Genomic DNA, 16,736 nt, shown 5'->3' on the forward strand with positions numbered 1-16,736 from the left:
TTGCTGTGAAAATTCCCAAACACAGATTTATTGGCCCAAGTACATCACAAGTTTATCCCTCAACCAACCACAATTACTGGAGAATACAGAGTGCCAATTACCTATGCCTGGGTCACATGCCTACCCCAAAACCAATCACCAAAGCCAGAGGACACTGAACTCTCATTGGCTGGTCCTCGATCATATGCCCATCCAAAGCTAATCATTGTGGCGAGGGTGGGAGGGGAGGTTGTAGTACTCCAACTGCCAGACCTGACTCTCACACCCATCTCCAAACCACAGGTTTCTAGAGAGGAGTAGGTGGTTTCCCAAAGGAAGTCCAAGTGCTGTCCCCAGGCATCAGAGATCCCCACAACTGAAACCACCACACCAGGACAGTGTGAAAATGAATTACTACATTTCACTCATGCAGGGACAGTACATATTAAGTGCCCAGTATGTGTGCTGCTTTTAAGACCCTTAGATTTACCTGCCTGTTCCTAGGCCTTACCTACTGTGGACCCTGCTGGGGTTCTGCACAGCCCTAGCACGTTCCCTGTGCCCAGAATCCTCCCCTTCAAGGAGAAGCTATCCAGGACCCCATCCCCTTCCTCCCCTACTTCCTCCTGACTTCCCAGGAAGAATATGCTTTCTGTACAGCCTTGGGGGACCCCTGCCCTGCTCTCACTGGGCAGGGTGGGGGGCGTATCCTCAGAGTACAGGCCCTTCCTGAGAGCCAGCAGTCTTTGGCTCAATCCAGGAAACTCCTGGCACACACATTAGTACCATGGCCACCTGTGATGTGACCTCACATGTGTGTCTTTGCAGGGACAGCTGCCAGCGAGGCTGGAGGCTGCTGTACATCGTGGCTGCCTACCACAGCTGTTCTGATGTCCTCTACCCACACCTCCATTACTTCCTCCAACATGTGAGCAGGACCCCGGGCCTGCCTTTCCAGGGTAAGGAGCCAGTGAATGGGGACACAGGGTTGCACACATCTCACATGGGGACAGGGCAAGCAGCCTGTGGAAGGGGAAATGCAGAGGGTCTGACCCTTTCCATGTACCCAGGAAAAGTTAACTAATATTAATTTACTCCCCAAACATTTGGGGAGGTCCCAAAATTGGCCCCATGGGTCATATGACTTCATGGTGAGAATGGTCAGGGAAAGTTTCCAGGAGGTGTTACCTTGGGTAATGAGCAGGTGGAAGGAACTTCCAGGTGGACTGAGTGGCAGGAGCAAAGATGGGAATGTGTGGCACATGGGAGATGCAGAGAAGGAGGTGGGCAAGAAGCCAGAATACTCAGGTAATGCCCTGCTTCTCCAGCTCCTGGGCCCAAGTTGATGGCAGGGTCTTGGCCTTATCCCCTTGCAGTATGGAGAAGTAGCCTCTTCTTCACCTTGCTTCCATAGCAACCCCAGGGGCCCTAAGAAAGAAGCCATGTTCTACTAATGGCAGCCATGGTGGAGATAGGGCTCCTCACTCTCCCTGCCTCTGAATCTTTCTGTTTGATTCAATTAACAAATATTCCTTGACCCAGAGATAAATAGACCCAGCTCCTCAGGGAAGGGCTCCCAGATAGGAGAAGACAGCAGAATGTGCCCTAGAACTCTTGATGCCCTTCCCAGAGCAAGGTGAGGACCTGCTTAACCTAGAGACATGGAGTGATGATGCTGGGGGCTTCTGCACGGGGTGCCTGGATAAGACAGGGTGATTGGCATGGGGATTCCTGCTGGCAGGATCAGAGCACCATTGTCCTAGCCACAGAGCCTACTGGGGGTGAGCTCCCCAGGAAACAGCTCAGGGTCATAGCTATTTCTAGACTCATAGATAGTCAGGGGCAAGACAAAAGGCCATAATCACATGGGATGTGAATTCAAATACAGTTCCTAAATGCTAGCTCTTGACCTTGGGCAAGTCACTGCATCTTGCTAGGCTCAGTTTCCTCAGCTGTCAAATGGAGGTATAAATGCCTGCCACACAGGTTATGGAAAGAATACAGTGGGCCCAACACAGTGGTGCATACCTATAATCCCAGTAACTCTGGACGCTGAGATGGGAGGATGACAAGTTTGAGGTCAGCCTGGGCAACTTAACAAGATCCTGTCTCAAAAAAAGAGGGTTGGGGATAGAGCTCAGTGGTAATGTGCTCTTGGCTTCAACCTCCAGTACAGAAAAAAACAAAAAATAAAATAAAATAGAACCAGTTCAAAGCTGATGACTAGAGGAGCCCCTTTCTCCTACTGCTAACCTTGGGCAAACCTTGACTCCCTACCTCTGCAGGCATTGCCAAAGCCTGTGAGCAGAATCTGAAGAAAACCTTGCATTTTGGGGGCCGTCTGGAGCTCCCCAGCAACATGGAGCTTCGGGCCATGTTGGTGAGCCTGGGGTAGGGGCAGAGGATGGGGGAGGCAGTCATGATGAACAGGATACAGGAGCCCAGTCCAGCCCAGAGTCTCTTCTTTTGGGTGCAAGTGCACTGTTTCAGGATGCACAGATGGGCCCTGTTAGGTCCAGGTGCATAAAACTTCCTATGTTCATGCCCCAGACCTCCTGGCTTGTGGACTCCCGTGGCAGGAAACAAGCATCATCCCAGAGCCCAGAGCCTACCTTCTTATCCTTCTCCTGCTTACCACCCCCACCAGGCAGGCCGCAGTTCCAAGAGACAGCTCTTTCTTCTTCCTGGAGGTCTTGAACGGCATCTCAAAATCAAAACGTGCACTGTAAGTGAGGGAATGTCTCTGTTAAATGGGTGCTAGAAGGTCAGGGATAACCCAGTCTCTGGGGGTAGTGGAATGAGCCCCCAAGGGTTCTGAGTCCCTCACAGGCTCTTCCACAGCCCCACAAGGCAGGACTTAAAACCTTCATAGCCGCATCTCCAAATTCAACCGAGGATTGAAAATATTTGGGAAAAAAAGTTATATCTGTAATGAACATTTACAGACATTTTTCTTGTCATTATTCCTTAGACAATATAACAACTATTTATAATCATCTGCATCCTTTTGGGTATTATAAGTAATCTAGAATTGATTTAAAATATACAAGAGGGCTGGGGATATAGCTCAGTTGGTAGAGTGCCTGCCTTGAAAGCACAAGGCCCTGTGTTCAATCCCCAGCACCACAAAAAAAAAAAAAAAAAAGTGTGTGTGTGTATATATATATATACACACACACACACACACACACACCACACAAGAGGATATGAATAGGGTATATGCAAATACTGTGTCCTATTACAGAAGAAACTTGAGCATCCTTGGATTGTAGTGTCTGTTGGGATCCTGGAACCCATCCCTGTGGACTTTAAGGGATGACCCTCCAGCTCAGGGTCATATTGTAAATAAGGGACAAAGGCAGAAATTAAACATTTAAGTCTCAGACTCCAAAAACTGAATTCATTCCCTGCATGATGATGTTCCTCAGAGACCTCAAGAATCCTGCACCTCTGTGCAGGGAGACGAGGAACTCTGCTTAGCTTCTAGGGCCTGGGTGGAGCTAGGAGGACAGAGGTCAGGCCCAGCTAGCACAGTCTCACTATTCCTGCCCCACCCCAGGTGGCCCTGGATGTGGTGGAGGAGATCTGTTCTGAGATGGCTCTGACACGCCCTGAAGCCTTCAATGAGTATGTGATCTTCATTGTCACTAATCGAGGTGAGTGGCCAAGAGAACTGAGCAAGCTGGACTCCTTCCCATCACTAGGCCTTTGCCACGTGGGACCCTCCACCCAGCCTTGAAAGCCCAGGTCTGGGGCCACTTTCTCCCAGAAGCCCCTTTACTCCTGTGTGGAAGGACCTCTGTGTGTACTGAGGACCTCCAGCCCTTGATCTGTCCTGCTGTACTTTGTTTTGCATAAAATTGTCTCCCCCTGCTATAAGACTGGGGGTTCATGGAGCACAGAGCCCTCTGATTCCTCCCTTTTCCCCTTAGGATCTTCTCAATAGGAAGATTCAACCCTCAGGGAGCTTATACTCTGGGAAGGTTTCCATTCACTCAGAGGCCCAGTCTCCTGGAACCCAAAGGTGCAAGAATTTATTCTTGCCTCATGCCTTATGAGTGACCATAGGCTGGGTACGGTGGCTTGTGCCTGTAATCCCATTGACTCAGGAAGTTGAGGTAGGAGGATCGCAAGTTCAAAGCCAGCCTCAGCAAAAGCTAAGGCACTAAGTAACTCAGTGAGACCCTGTCTCTGAATAATATACACAAAAGGGGTAGAGATGTGGCTCAGTGGTCGAGTGCCCCTGAGTTCAATCCCTGGTACCCAAAAAAACAAAAAACAAAAACGAATGGCCATAGGAAGCTCCTCCCAAGGTTTCAGTAGACCCTAGGACCCTTAGGGGACTTTCATGCAACCCAAATTGCCTTCCATGTGCCCTAGCCCTGAACCATGTGCCCTAGCTCTGCCTGTCAAGGGCCTGGAATTTCTTTAAGCATAACCCAGGATATTTTCCCAGACCCAGGCAGGCCACCCTTTAAAGGTTCTTCAGACCCTTTGGGAGAAATGGAACATAATTTGTACCTGTAAATTGGAGTTATTCTTCTCTTTGGTTATCAATATTTCAGTGAAACACAGGACACCCTATTGTATAGTATGGTCCCCTTTAATGAGGAAAGTGTGTCCCAAAGCAATGAGGTGGCTTAACGGAGGTGACATCTCACCTGAATGGCAGGTTTGAGTCTGCGCACTTGCTCCATACAATTACACATGTGTGCAAGTGTGTCCCCACCCAGCCCTGCCTCCCTGCTCTCTGCAGGTCAGCATGTGTGCCCACTCAGCCGCCGTGCCTATATCCTGGATGTGGCCTCAGAGATGGAACAGGTAGATGGCGGCTACATGCTGTGGTTTCGGCGTGTGCTCTGGGATCAGCCACTCAAGTTTGAGAATGAGCTGTACGTGACCATGCACTACAACCAGGTCAGCACACATGGGCCTCTTTGTAGCTCTGGGACCTCATGGGCTCCAGAGAGGCTGGTTGTGAGGTTAGATGCCACAGCCTGTTTTTGCAGAACTGATGCCAATGCTTATGCAATTCTGTGTACAAAAGACAAACACTTAGCTTTTGTGGCCACATGGTGTTGCTGTTGAAGCCTGACCCTGCACAGTCTAGTCCCATGCTACTCGAGATGGGAGTAATAGACTGGAAAAACCTGATGCAGACCCTCAAGTCCCACCCTAGATCTATCAGATCAGAATGTCAGGAGTTCAGCCCTGCCTTGTGTTTCTGCAAGCCTCCCAGAGACTCTGGAGCATGCTCAGTTTTGAGAAGCATGGATACGATGGACACTCTTGTGCATCACATTGTTGATAGCATTTACTAGCCCACACTCTTCCTACCTCACTGTGGAGACTCCTTCATAAGCTCCAAGACCACCATTCTCACAGCTCTCCCTCAAATGCCTATCATCATTTCCTGAAAACCAGTGGTGGATAAGGCTGATATCATAATTGCCTGTCTCCAGACTCCCTGCAGGTGAATGCCTGGGCTGCCTGGCAGCCCCTCATGCATCTGCTCCCCACAGGTCCTGCCTGACTACCTGAAGGGCCTCTTCAGCAGCGTGCCAGCCAGCCGGCCCAGTGAGCAACAGCTGCAGCAGGTGTCTAAACTCGCTTCACTGCAGCACCGTGCCAAGGACCACTTCTACCTGCCCAGTGTGTAAGCACCTGCCCACCTGTCGACCAGAGAAAACAGGCATCCTGGCACCCTCAGCACACCCCACCTTCCTCAGAGCTGCCCATTCCAGGCCCCCAAGATCCCCTGTTGCACAGTGAGGCTGTCTTGGAAGGGGTTGTCCTGGCCCTGGGACCGAAGTCCTCTGGCTCACCATAGATGCTGGGACTCTGTCTCCCTTCTACAAGTTGCTTCTGGCTGGTATTATAACTCAGAGTCAATTTAATGATAAGAAGTATTTTCTGCCTATGTAATGTCCCAGCTTCTTTTCCAACTCCTCTTTATTTTTCCCTTTTTCTTTTCTTTTTTTCTTTTTCTGGGATTGAAGCCAGGGGTGTTCTACCACTGAACTACATTCTTAGCCCTTTTTAGTTTTTATTTTGAAACAGTCTGAGGGTCTTGCTAAGTTGCCAAGGCTGGCCTCAAACTTGTGATCCTCCTGCCTTAATCTCCCAAGTTGCTGTGATTACAGGCATGTGGTACTATGCCTGGCTGTTTTCCCCTTTCACAGATGAGGAAGCTGAGGCCCAGAGAGGTTTAGCCAGCTAGTATGGTTAAACCTGGGTAAGCTAGGTCTAGATGTCAGGTTCTTACTGCAGTAGTGCAAAGAAGGCCAGATGTTACCAAGGAGAGCTCTCGGGAGTGGGAGCTCTCAGGGGGAGGGGACTCCCCTGACTTTCTCCCAGTTCTTATACTGTCCACAGCCCAGAGCAGCTGGGATGCACTGGGACTGATGTTGATATTTTCCACATGTGCCAAGAGGCAAAGAGACTGCCTTGAGGGAGCCATCATGTGTCACAGAGAAGAGGACTAAAGAAGGAATAGGGTGGGCAGGACTGATAGCCCTTGGAGGCTCAGCCTAGAGGTCCAGCACTTCTCTGCCCCCTGCTCTGACCAGCCCCATGGTGCTTGCTTTGCCCTCTCTTATGTTTCTCCCTCTCCTGTGTCTCTCCAAACCTCTCTAGCGTGGGCTCCTCTTTGGGGAAAGGAGCTACAAAGGATGAACCTGCCTTGGGTTCAAGTCTCCCCACCACACACATACTAGTTCATAGTTTCTGTGTGACCCTGGACTCCTCAATGGACTTATAAGAGCCTCGGTTTCCTCTTCTGAAAGCAGGGATCTTAGTGGTATCAACTCTGGGGGTGACCAACCACCTGCCACGTACCAAGGCACCATAGGAGTCCTTGCACTTCTGTCTTCCCCTTTTATGCTCCCTAGCATTTAGTCTCCCAGGGACGCCTAACAGTCATGTCCACTTTGTATCACACCTGCCACACAGTGGGGATTAAGTGGCAGGTGCTCAGGACCCCTGTCCCCTCCACACGCAGGCGGGAGGTCCAAGAATACATCCCAGCCCAGCTTTACCACACAGCAGCCAGCTCAGCCTGGCTCAGCCTGGTCAGCCAGCACCGGCAGCAGACACAGGCACTCAGCCCCCACCAGGCCCGCGCCCAGTTCTTGGGTAAGAGCTGGGGATGCAGGACTGGGTGAGATTATCTTGAGGGACTTTGCTAAGGGAGGGGTCCAGAAGGAGGGGATAGAGGTACTTTTTCCTTTTGGCCAAAGGCATTTTCAGTGGCAAGTGAGCCACCTACCTGTTGGGAGAGGAGTATTTATTTATTTATTTATTATTTATTTATTTTGGTACTAGGGATTGAACCTAGGGGCCCTGAACCACTGAGACACATCCCCAGCACTTTTTATTTTTTATTTTAAAACAGGGTCTCACTTGCTCAGGACCTTGCTAAATTGCTGAGGTTGACCTCAAGTTGTGATCCTCACGCTTTAGCCTCCCAAGTTGCTATTACAGACATGCACCACCACGACCAGTGAAAGGAGACTTTTTAAACATTTTTTCAAAGATATTTTTAGGGGTGGAACTGGGGATGATCTTAGGCAAACAGAAAGTGGGAAGTGAGGAAGAAGGGATAGAGGAAGAGGTCAGAGAGATGGGAGAAGAAAGCTAAGGATGAATGTATTCTGCAGGCCAGCTATGCAGTCAGGGCCAGGACCATCATGGATGGTTCCAGCCTGTCATGGTAACACCCCCTCTCCCCACTGCAGGCCTGCTCAGTGCCTTTCCTATGTTTGGCTCCTCCTTCTTCTTCATCCAGAGCTGCAGCAACGTTGCTGTGCCAGCCCCCTGCATCCTTGCCATCAACCATAATGGCCTGAACTTCCTCAGCATTGAGACCCATGTAAGTGGCCTCTGCCTGGCCCTGCCCATCTTCCCGCTGTTCCCTGTTCTCGGGTCCCCGACCCACTCCCAGGAGCCAAAATTGCCAGCTGTAGAAGCCCAGCTCCACCATTTACCATCTGTATAACCTCCAGCAATACTTTTCTCTTCTCAGAGCCTTGCTTTCCCCATCTGGAAAATGGGAATAATGGTAGAACCCACCCCCAGACCCTTAATCACCATTTTAAAGTCCCTGTCTCCAAATATATTCATATTCAAGGTATTGTAACTTAGGACTTCACATAGGTATTTGCAGAAGACACAATGCAGTCCATCACATATAGACCCTGTGAGCCCCTCTCTTAGGTTTGCTCCTAGAAATAGAGCATGAGATCAGGATTTCAAGGCAGGTGGCTTATATTAGATTCTAGGAACACTGGAGGAAGGAATTAGGGCAGGGAAGGGGTGAAGGCAATAAAGGCCCTGTTACCACTTGAGTTGGCAATGTGGTAACTGGAGGTCGGCCCAGCTGGGGACCCTTGGAGACATGCTCTTTAGGGTATACATTCACTTCTGGGAGAAAGGGAGCCCTCATTACTTACCATTCCTTGTCAGTCATTAGTCCAGTGCTTCTTCCTGCTGCATTAAGGCTCCATCACTCTTAACTTTACCTGAATATGGTCCCTTTGTTTCTTGGACCAGAAATCAAGCCCCAGACAAAGGGGTGTGGATGTTCATGAAAGCAGCTTTGATGTGAAGGTCAGGGCACCAACAGCATCCACTACATCCCATATCCCGAGCATTTTGAACAGTGCCAGCAGATTCATCATTTGTATTTGTTGAATTAGTTTCACGGGTGAGGAAACCAAGGTCCATAGAGGTATAGTGACATGCTTGAGGTCACAGAGCAAGTCACTAGGGATCTGGTACTTGAACTGGGGCCTCCTATGTTCCACAGCTCTGATTTTCAGGGGAGGGGACAGGGGTGATTGAGACTATTCCCACCCACAGTCCTGTTTTCCTCCTGCATTTCCAGGAGCTGATTGTGAAGTTCCCCCTGAAGGATATCCAGTCTACACGGACCCAGCGACCCACAGCCAACTCCAGCTACCCGTATGTGGAGATTGCACTGGGGGATGTGGCAGCCCAGCGCACCATGCAGCTGCAGCTAGAGCAGGTGGGTCCGTCTCCCACTGGCCAGGCCCTGTCACATAGGCACTCACTCTCACGTTCCACTCACTAGGCTCTTCTCTCCAGGATAGATTAGGTCCTGGCCATGCCCAAAGTAGCATCCAACCCAGTTCAGGGAAACTTCAGGTCACTTTGGTGGACTTCCAGGGAAGCACCTCAGTAGTTTAACCATGGAATAGGGCCAGGTGTTTTGCAGAATGGTGAAGTTTGGTGGGGCACTGGGGAGATAGAAACAGGGGAAGGGAAGTCTTGGAGCTCTTCAAATATTAAACCGAAAAATTGGGGCTTGTTTCTGAGGGCACCAGGGAGTCATAGGAGGTTGGCAAATGGGCAGGGATATAGGAAGTTTGAGGAAGTTGACCTAGGCTGAGGCATAGAACCTCGGATTGCAGTTGGAGAAAGTGGGCTCTCCCTGTAATAGGGAAACTGAGGCCTGTGTGCTCTGTGCCTTCTCAACTGTGGTTCTCAACTGTGGTGGCTGCTTCTTTTTATTTATTTATTTATTTATTTTTGTGGTCCTGGGGATTGAACCCAGGGCCTTGTGCTTGTGAGGCGAGCACTCTACCAATTGAGCTATCTCCCCAGCCCCCTGTGGCTGCTTCTTAAAAAGGCATGGGTAACTCCTAGGCTCCTGTCCAAGTTTCATAGCCCTCAGGGAAGGACCAGAGTTTTCACCCTACCAGAGACAGGATAGAGGCTAAGAGAAGGGACCAAGTTGGAATGGGACCCACATGCCTGCTCTGTCAAGTCTGCCACATTCCCTAGTGAGATCTGAGTCCAGTGCCAACCTCTATGACAGGACCTATCTTGAAGGGGCTGATTTCCCAGGAAAGAGAGAGGGGCTTCACAGCACCAGCCCTGCCTCTGAGGGACAGGACCAGAACGAAACCCCCTTGGAAATCTGTGACTCAGGACCAGGCTCCCAGTCCCCCTCCCATGCTCTCTCCACTTCCGGGGTCACCCTGATCCTCCCTCTGAGAGCCCTGGCCTCTGGGCCTGCATTGCTTCCCAGAACCCTCCCTCTAAGCTTTTGTTTTCTTCTATCTCCTTGTACCTGCCCAGAACCTCTTCTTTGGCTCCTTTTCTGGCATCCTCCTCAGACCACCTGTACATGTTGCTCTCTGAAGCTCTCACCCTATCTGGCCCTGAGGCTTTCAAAACCATCACTACCATGATATCTCCCATATTTCTATATGACCTCTGACTCCAGGTTCCCTGAGCCATCACCTTTGGAGAACAACAAGCCTCTCTAACTTACCTCCCCATCCTCTCAGGAGCAGTTTCCATCCCTGTCCCTTCCTGTAATCATCACTGTGATCTTCTCTTCCACCTGTATGCTAGCTCACTCCACCATCCTGGCCTCTTCCAGCTCCCTATTCGGAGTTTGCCCTCCCCATCTCTGCCTCAGGCCTTTTGCACTCACTGTTTCCTCTACCAAGAATGCTCTTCCCTTATTTGTCCCAGGGCTCCTTCCTTCTCTTTATTCAGGTTTCAGAACAAAGAGTCCCTCTTCTTAGAAGTCTTCCCTGACCCTCCTCTATATTGACTCACCACTTCTACTTCATTGACCTTCATGATGGCTTACAGATCATTTGATAAATATAAGCTCCAGGAGAACAGAGCTATGTCCATCTCCTTCACACTGTGTCCATGGCACAGCATCTAACACATACTAGATGCTCAATGCGTATTTGTTGGCTGGCTCGCTGGCTGGCTGAAGACTTTTTTTTGGCTTCTCCATTTCCTTGTAGCACTCCCTTCAAGGAAGCTGCTACCTCTGCCCCCCTCCTGTACATGTGGGGGATACATTCATTCACTCATTTTTCTTTCGTTGAAAAAAAATTTTTAGTTGGTAGACGTTTTAAAAATTTATTTATATGTGGTGCTGAGAATCAAACCCAGTGCCTCATGCATGCAAGGCTAGTGCTCTACCACTGAGCCCTGTTCATTCATTTCCTTCAACGCACAATCATTGAGCATCTTTGTAGAGCAGGTTCTGCATGAGCCATGAGAATATTGATGTGACTGAGACCTCTGTAGCCCTGGCCCTCACAGAGCCTGGAGTCTCAGATATGCAAGAAAATCTCTCCAAGGCTCCCAGGAGTAGGTGATTTCTGAGTATAGCCAACAGATCTGGTCCTCTTGTCACCTACCTCTGATTAGCTGTATGAGGGCATCTCAGGACAGCCCTTTTTATCTTTGAACCCCAGTTTTCATACTCCTTCAATTGTGCTACAATTTCAGCAAGGCCTAGAACACAGCAGCATGTGGGTAGGCAAAAGATTGATCACAAGGGAGGACTCTCCATCTTGCACACACTGATTTGATTAGCTAGGGTGGTGTCCAGGGTGGGGTGATCACATAACCTTGGCAGAGAGCACTTCAGGGTGATTTCGGGCCTCTTACCACCCAGGTTTAAATCCCACCACGTACCAGCTATGAGGTCTGGAAATGAGCAATTCCACAGCTTGAGGTCTCAGTTTCTGTACTTGTGTAATGGTACAAAATAGTACTGCCTCTTAGGGACACTGCAGAAGCCCTGTGTGGTGGTGCACTCCTGAAATTGCAGAAACTCAGGAGACCAAGGCAGGAATATTGAAAGGTTGAGGCCAGCCTCAGCAAGTTAGTAAGATTGTATTTCAAAATGAAAAATAGAAAGGGGTGGGGATATAGCTCCGTAGTAGAGTGCTTGCCTATCTAGGATGCAGGAGACCCTGTAGTACAAAAAATAAAGGGGGTGGATACTGCAGGGTGGATAAAGCTTTCAGGACAAGGCCTGGCACAGTCCACACTCAGTAGATGCTGCTACTATTTTATCACTCCAAGAGCAGTTTCTGTCACTCTAGGAATTCCCCGGGGGGTGGGGGTGGGTTTCTGATACTGGCTTTGGTCTGTGCACCACAGATCAGTTTTCCACAATGCCCTGGTGCCCTCTCCTGTCCTGCTCCAACTGGGAGCCTTGAGGCTAGGTCACTGTTTGTTCTAGGCTGTGGGTGCCAAGGGTAACCATGGCAACACATCATTAGAAACTCTATTTATTGACTGGAGGGGTGTGGTGTTGGGAATGGAACCTGGGAATTTGCACATGCTAGGCAAGTGCTGTAATCCTAAGCTAGCCCTCTGCTCCTTGGATCAATATTTTTTAAGTGTGAAGGATTTATATGAAATCAAATTTCATTGATTTGATTTACTTACCACTGCTTGTGAGGAAGGTCTTGGTATTTGAGACCTTCACCAGGTGTGATGGTGCATGCCTGTAATCCCAACAACTCAGGAGGCTGAGGCAGGAGGATCGAAAGTTTCAGGATTGGGCTGGGGATATAGCTTAGTTGGCAGAGTGCTTGCCTCATAAGCACAAGGCCCTGGGTTTAATCCCAGCACCATTAAAAAAAAAAAATGTTAGTTTCAGGCTAGCCTGGGCAACATAATGAGACCCTTTCTCTAAATAAGAAATAAGCCAGGTGTGGTGCCTGTAATTCCAGCAATTTGGGAGGCTGAGGCTGGAGGATTGTGAATTCAAAGCCAGCCTCAGCAACTTAGCAAGGCCCTAAGCAACTCAGTGAGACCCTTTCTCTAAATAAAATATTTAAAAAGGGCTGGGGATGTGGCTCAGTGGTGAAGTACCCCTTGGTTCAATCCCTGGTACCAAAAAAAAAGAAAGAAATGAAAAGGGATTTGGGGATGTAGCTCAGTGGTAAAGTGCCCCTGGGTTTAACTCTAAGTAATGCCCCCCCCAAAAAAAGAATTGATACCTTATTATAGGTAAGGCTGCTGAGAGGCTGAGAGAGGTGAAGCAAGAATCCCTGGGTCATGCAGGTCACATACAGCAGCAGCATCAGATGTATCTGGTCCCCTGCTTGCTTTCCTCTTCTGACCCACAGCCCCACATTCCATCTTCCAGCCACTTCCCAGCACCCTGGGGGAGGTGGGAATGAGGGTCCCTATGTGGATGGTTGGCTTCTACCTCTTTCCAAACCACATCTGTAATGCAGGTACTATACTAAGTTAGGCAAGGGTTAGGTGGGTGTGGACTCTCACTGTGTCCCCTGCAGGGTCTGGAGCTGTGTCGAGTGGTAGCCGTGCATGTGGAGAATCTGCTGAGTGCCCGGGAGAAGCGGCTCACGCTGCCGCCCAGTGAAATCACCCTGCTCTAACTTGGTCCCCAGCCCTCCTGCTGCCTTTCATCAGAAGATTTGCCATGTGGCCTCAGAGGAGCCATTGGACCTCTCTGGATCACTGATTTCCCCAGAACCTTAGGGGAGACCAAGGGAGGCAGGAAGAGCAACTCAAGTCATCAAGAACCCAAGAAGACTGATCCAGAGTTGGGCTAGAATTACAGCATGCAGACTTGGATCAGATAACAGGAGGAACTTTTGAAGCCTGGCCCACAGTGCAACGAAGTAGAAGGCAAAACCATGCAGCCTTCTGTCACATGCCTGCTGCAGACCCTAATCTGGTTCCCACCTATTGCAAGGAGGGCCCACTCCAGTGGCCTAAGTATACTGGACTTTGCCTTTGGTTGGATGTCTGAATCTTTTCCAGCTCTACATCCCAACCCCCAACACATCCTCCTCAGATGCCCTCACCTTGCACTGCCTCTTAGCCTGGATTTGTGTCCTTGGTCATTTCTGTGCAAATAAAAGGCATGCCTGGTAGCTGTTTCCTCCATGGAGTTGCTAAGGGATTAGAAAAGAGGCTTGAGGGAGGAGGCCAGAGTGGAAAGCATAGCTTTGCCCCTGGCTTATTGCCTGTGAGCAACAATTCTAGCAGAGATATCTACCCTTCTCTCTACCAGCAAACCCCTCTCCCCCCATTCTACACCTCTTGGATAGCCCCAACTCTAGACCCAGGCAACACAGTCAGCCCTCTCTCTCAGAAACAAATCACACCACTAAAAAAATGGAAGAATGAATGTGGTTGGAAAGTGCCACCTCAACTTTTCCTAGAAAAGAAGTTCTAGGCAGGGAGACCAGAGAAGGAGGCTGCTGCAGGACCAAGAGGGTCTGGGAGGCTCTGTGGCATGGATCCTGGTAGAGGTGGCTGGTGCTTTGGGAACCTCAGAAAGGGGAGAACTAGGCTTGGGAGTGGGAGGAAGATAGGTAGGTAGTGACATAGCTCTAGGAGTCATGGCATCAGAAAAAGGATTAATTTACTCATTCAGCCATTCAATAACTATTAAGTACCTACTGTGTTCCAGGAATATGCCAGGCACTAGAAATGAGGGAAGGAACTAGTTCATGCAGGGGCCCTGTGGTAGACATTATTAGTGCCAAATCCTGAGACTGAAGAGACTGGCAGGGGTAGACTGGGTAGTCTTTCAGGTCGTATTATGGATTTAGGATTTCAATCCAAGATCCATGAGGAACCCTGAAATGTTTCCAGTGGAGGATAGGGTGTCCAGATTGTATTTTGAAAAAGCTTTTCCAGCCAGGTGTGGTGGTGCGCACATGTAATTCCGACTCTGGATGCTCAGAGAGAAGGATTGCAAGTTTGAGGTCAGCCTGGGCAACTTAGGGAGACCCCCATATAAATTTAAAAAATAAGGACCGGGGGTGTAGCTCAGTTGCAGAACACCCCAGGGTTCAATTCCCAGTACAATACAAGAAAAAAGAAAAGAAGTTCTAGGCAGGGAGTGACTGGAGGAGGCAGGGAGACCAGAGAAGGAGGCTGCTGCAGGCTCAAGGGGATCTGGGAAGCTCTGTGGCATGGATCCTGGTAGAGGTGGCAGGGGTGGGAAGAAGTTGATAACTTTGAAGCAATAGAGGAGATCCAGCTGGCAGGACTGTGGGACCAACTGGACCATCCCAGCATGCAGAGGATCAAAGAAAAGTCCTTGACACAAATGCCCAGGACTGTTCCACTTTGCATCACTATCTGGGGTTGGAGTTTCTCAGCAGCAGAGGAGATGAGGGAAGCAGAGAAGCCAGAAAACATGCTGTCAATCAAGTTAACCATTGTTGCAGGGGTTGGGCCTCCAAATGGTTTACCTGGTTGACCTCTGAGTTTTTGTGCTCAGCCCTGGTGTTTGCTCAGTGTGGTGACCCCACAACAGAATGTACTGGGATCCAGTGTGAGGCAGCCCCAAGACTTCCCCTCTGCTGCTCCACTTCTCAAAATGTTGTAGGATTACTAAAAACTTTTGCCCTCAAACCTTTTCCCAGCCAAGCTAAAATATGAGGTTCAGGGAGGGATGATGTGTCAAAGAACAAAAACAGAAGCAACCTTTTGTGTTTCAGAATACAAGTGGGCCACTGTGTGACAGAAGCTATTCAGAAGTGGGAGAGTGGAATCTGAGAGGAACCCTCCTGGCTGAACCCTGGTTAGACTATACACTTTTGTTTTTCTAATACTGGGGATTGGAGCTCTCCCACTGAGCTGCATCCCCAGCCCTTTTTAAAATTTTATTTAGAGACAGGGTCTCACTGAGTTGCTTATGGTCTCATTAAATTGCTAAGGCTAGCTTTGAACATAGTGATCCTCCTGCCTCAGCCTCCTGAGCCGCTGGGATTACAGGCATGTGGTCATCATTATGCCCAGCATAGGATGCAAATGGATGTCTGGAGTGGACGTAGTTTCCTGTTTTTTTTTTTTTAGTTCATTATTTACATAAAGTTTATTTTCCCAAGTCCTCATATGTCCTTGTAAGCACGCTTTTCTCATGAACATCCCAAGATTAACAGTAGTAAATTCAGCTCTGCAGTTCTGCAATTGCCCCTCTAGGGGTGGACATAGTTTTAAAAGCTAATTTTATTAAGTTTTTACTATGTGCCAGGTCCTGTATGTGTACTAACATATTGCACTCTGAAAATACTCCAATGTGACAGATGCTATTCTTACCACCAGTGTACATGACAAAACTCATGCCCAGAGAGGTGAAAGGTCACTAGTCAGAGAAGGTTCAAACTCAGCCAGCCTGGCTCCAGAATCCATGCTGTTCCTCACAGAGGCTCAGGGAGGGGAGGACCCTGGATCAAGAGCACAGTCAGGAAGAAACACATGGCAACTTGGGATGTGGCTTCTGGGATGGGAGGAACTGTCTCAACTTAGAGGTGATTCTCACTTGGATGGGGCTGGGATCACTAAGGGAAATCTCTAGGAAGTTTTTCTGGGAATGGTGGTGGTTAAGATCACCATCAACCAGATATGAAGGGCAGTTTAGAGGTTCAAGGGCACTGGGCTTCTGAAGGACCTCAGCCCTCCTGGCCCAACTGCCCATCATGCAGGTGAGGGCTTTGCCCAGGTGTTCACATAGTATGGTTCAGGCAGGAGAGGGCGGGGACAGAGTCCAGGTCACGTGGCCTTGCCCTTGGCCATCTCCTCAAGGCCTACAGCTGTTTTCCTACCACCACCATCAATCACTACCTGCACCCACTAGGCTGTAGGAGAAAGGGGCAGGAGCCAAATTTACCCTAGGATTCCTGTCTGCCCCATTTCCCCCTTCACCTGGGCTGCTGCAGCTATTTGGAGGAGAGGGTGGTTAGGGTCCCAGCTTCCCCATCCTACAGGCCCTGCTGGCCTGAACTGACCTTGCCTAGTAGCTAGACAACCACCCTCACTTTCCAACAAGGGTGATGGGCCCCTCAGTTTACAGGTGGAAAACTTTAAGCCCTGCCTCAATATTAGCAATTCCCTCTGCTTCTTGGTGTATATGGATTCATTTCACCAAGAGGCAGGTACTAATACTACTCTTATTTTTCAGATCACAATCGGAGAAAGCT

At 49.4% G+C, this 16,736-nt stretch overlaps 1 protein-coding gene across 2 annotated transcripts in view; it reads left to right on the forward strand.

The window, feature by feature from the left end:
• The window catches only part of MYO15A (myosin XVA), a gene marked incomplete at its 5' end in the record, with an annotated part of 51,735 nt that extends 38,116 nt beyond the window's left edge, over positions 1-13,619 (forward strand). For both annotated transcript variants that reach the window (XM_079133754.1, XM_079133755.1), the window contains 10 exons: positions 808-938; positions 2,265-2,359; positions 2,627-2,704; positions 3,539-3,635; positions 4,736-4,896; positions 5,502-5,635; positions 6,980-7,113; positions 7,716-7,849; positions 8,864-9,004; positions 13,071-13,619. In XM_079133754.1, coding sequence (XP_078989880.1) covers positions 808-938; positions 2,265-2,359; positions 2,627-2,704; positions 3,539-3,635; positions 4,736-4,896; positions 5,502-5,635; positions 6,980-7,113; positions 7,716-7,849; positions 8,864-9,004; positions 13,071-13,172 — 1,207 coding nt within the window. In that variant the 3' untranslated portion in view covers positions 13,173-13,619. The remainder of the gene's footprint in view (positions 1-807; positions 939-2,264; positions 2,360-2,626; positions 2,705-3,538; positions 3,636-4,735; positions 4,897-5,501; positions 5,636-6,979; positions 7,114-7,715; positions 7,850-8,863; positions 9,005-13,070) is intronic.
• Positions 13,620-16,736: the final 3,117 nt, after the last annotated feature.

This window comes from Sciurus vulgaris (assembly GCF_902686455.1).
Source record: "Sciurus vulgaris genome assembly, chromosome: 3".
Lineage (NCBI taxonomy): Eukaryota > Metazoa > Chordata > Mammalia > Rodentia > Sciuridae > Sciurus > Sciurus vulgaris.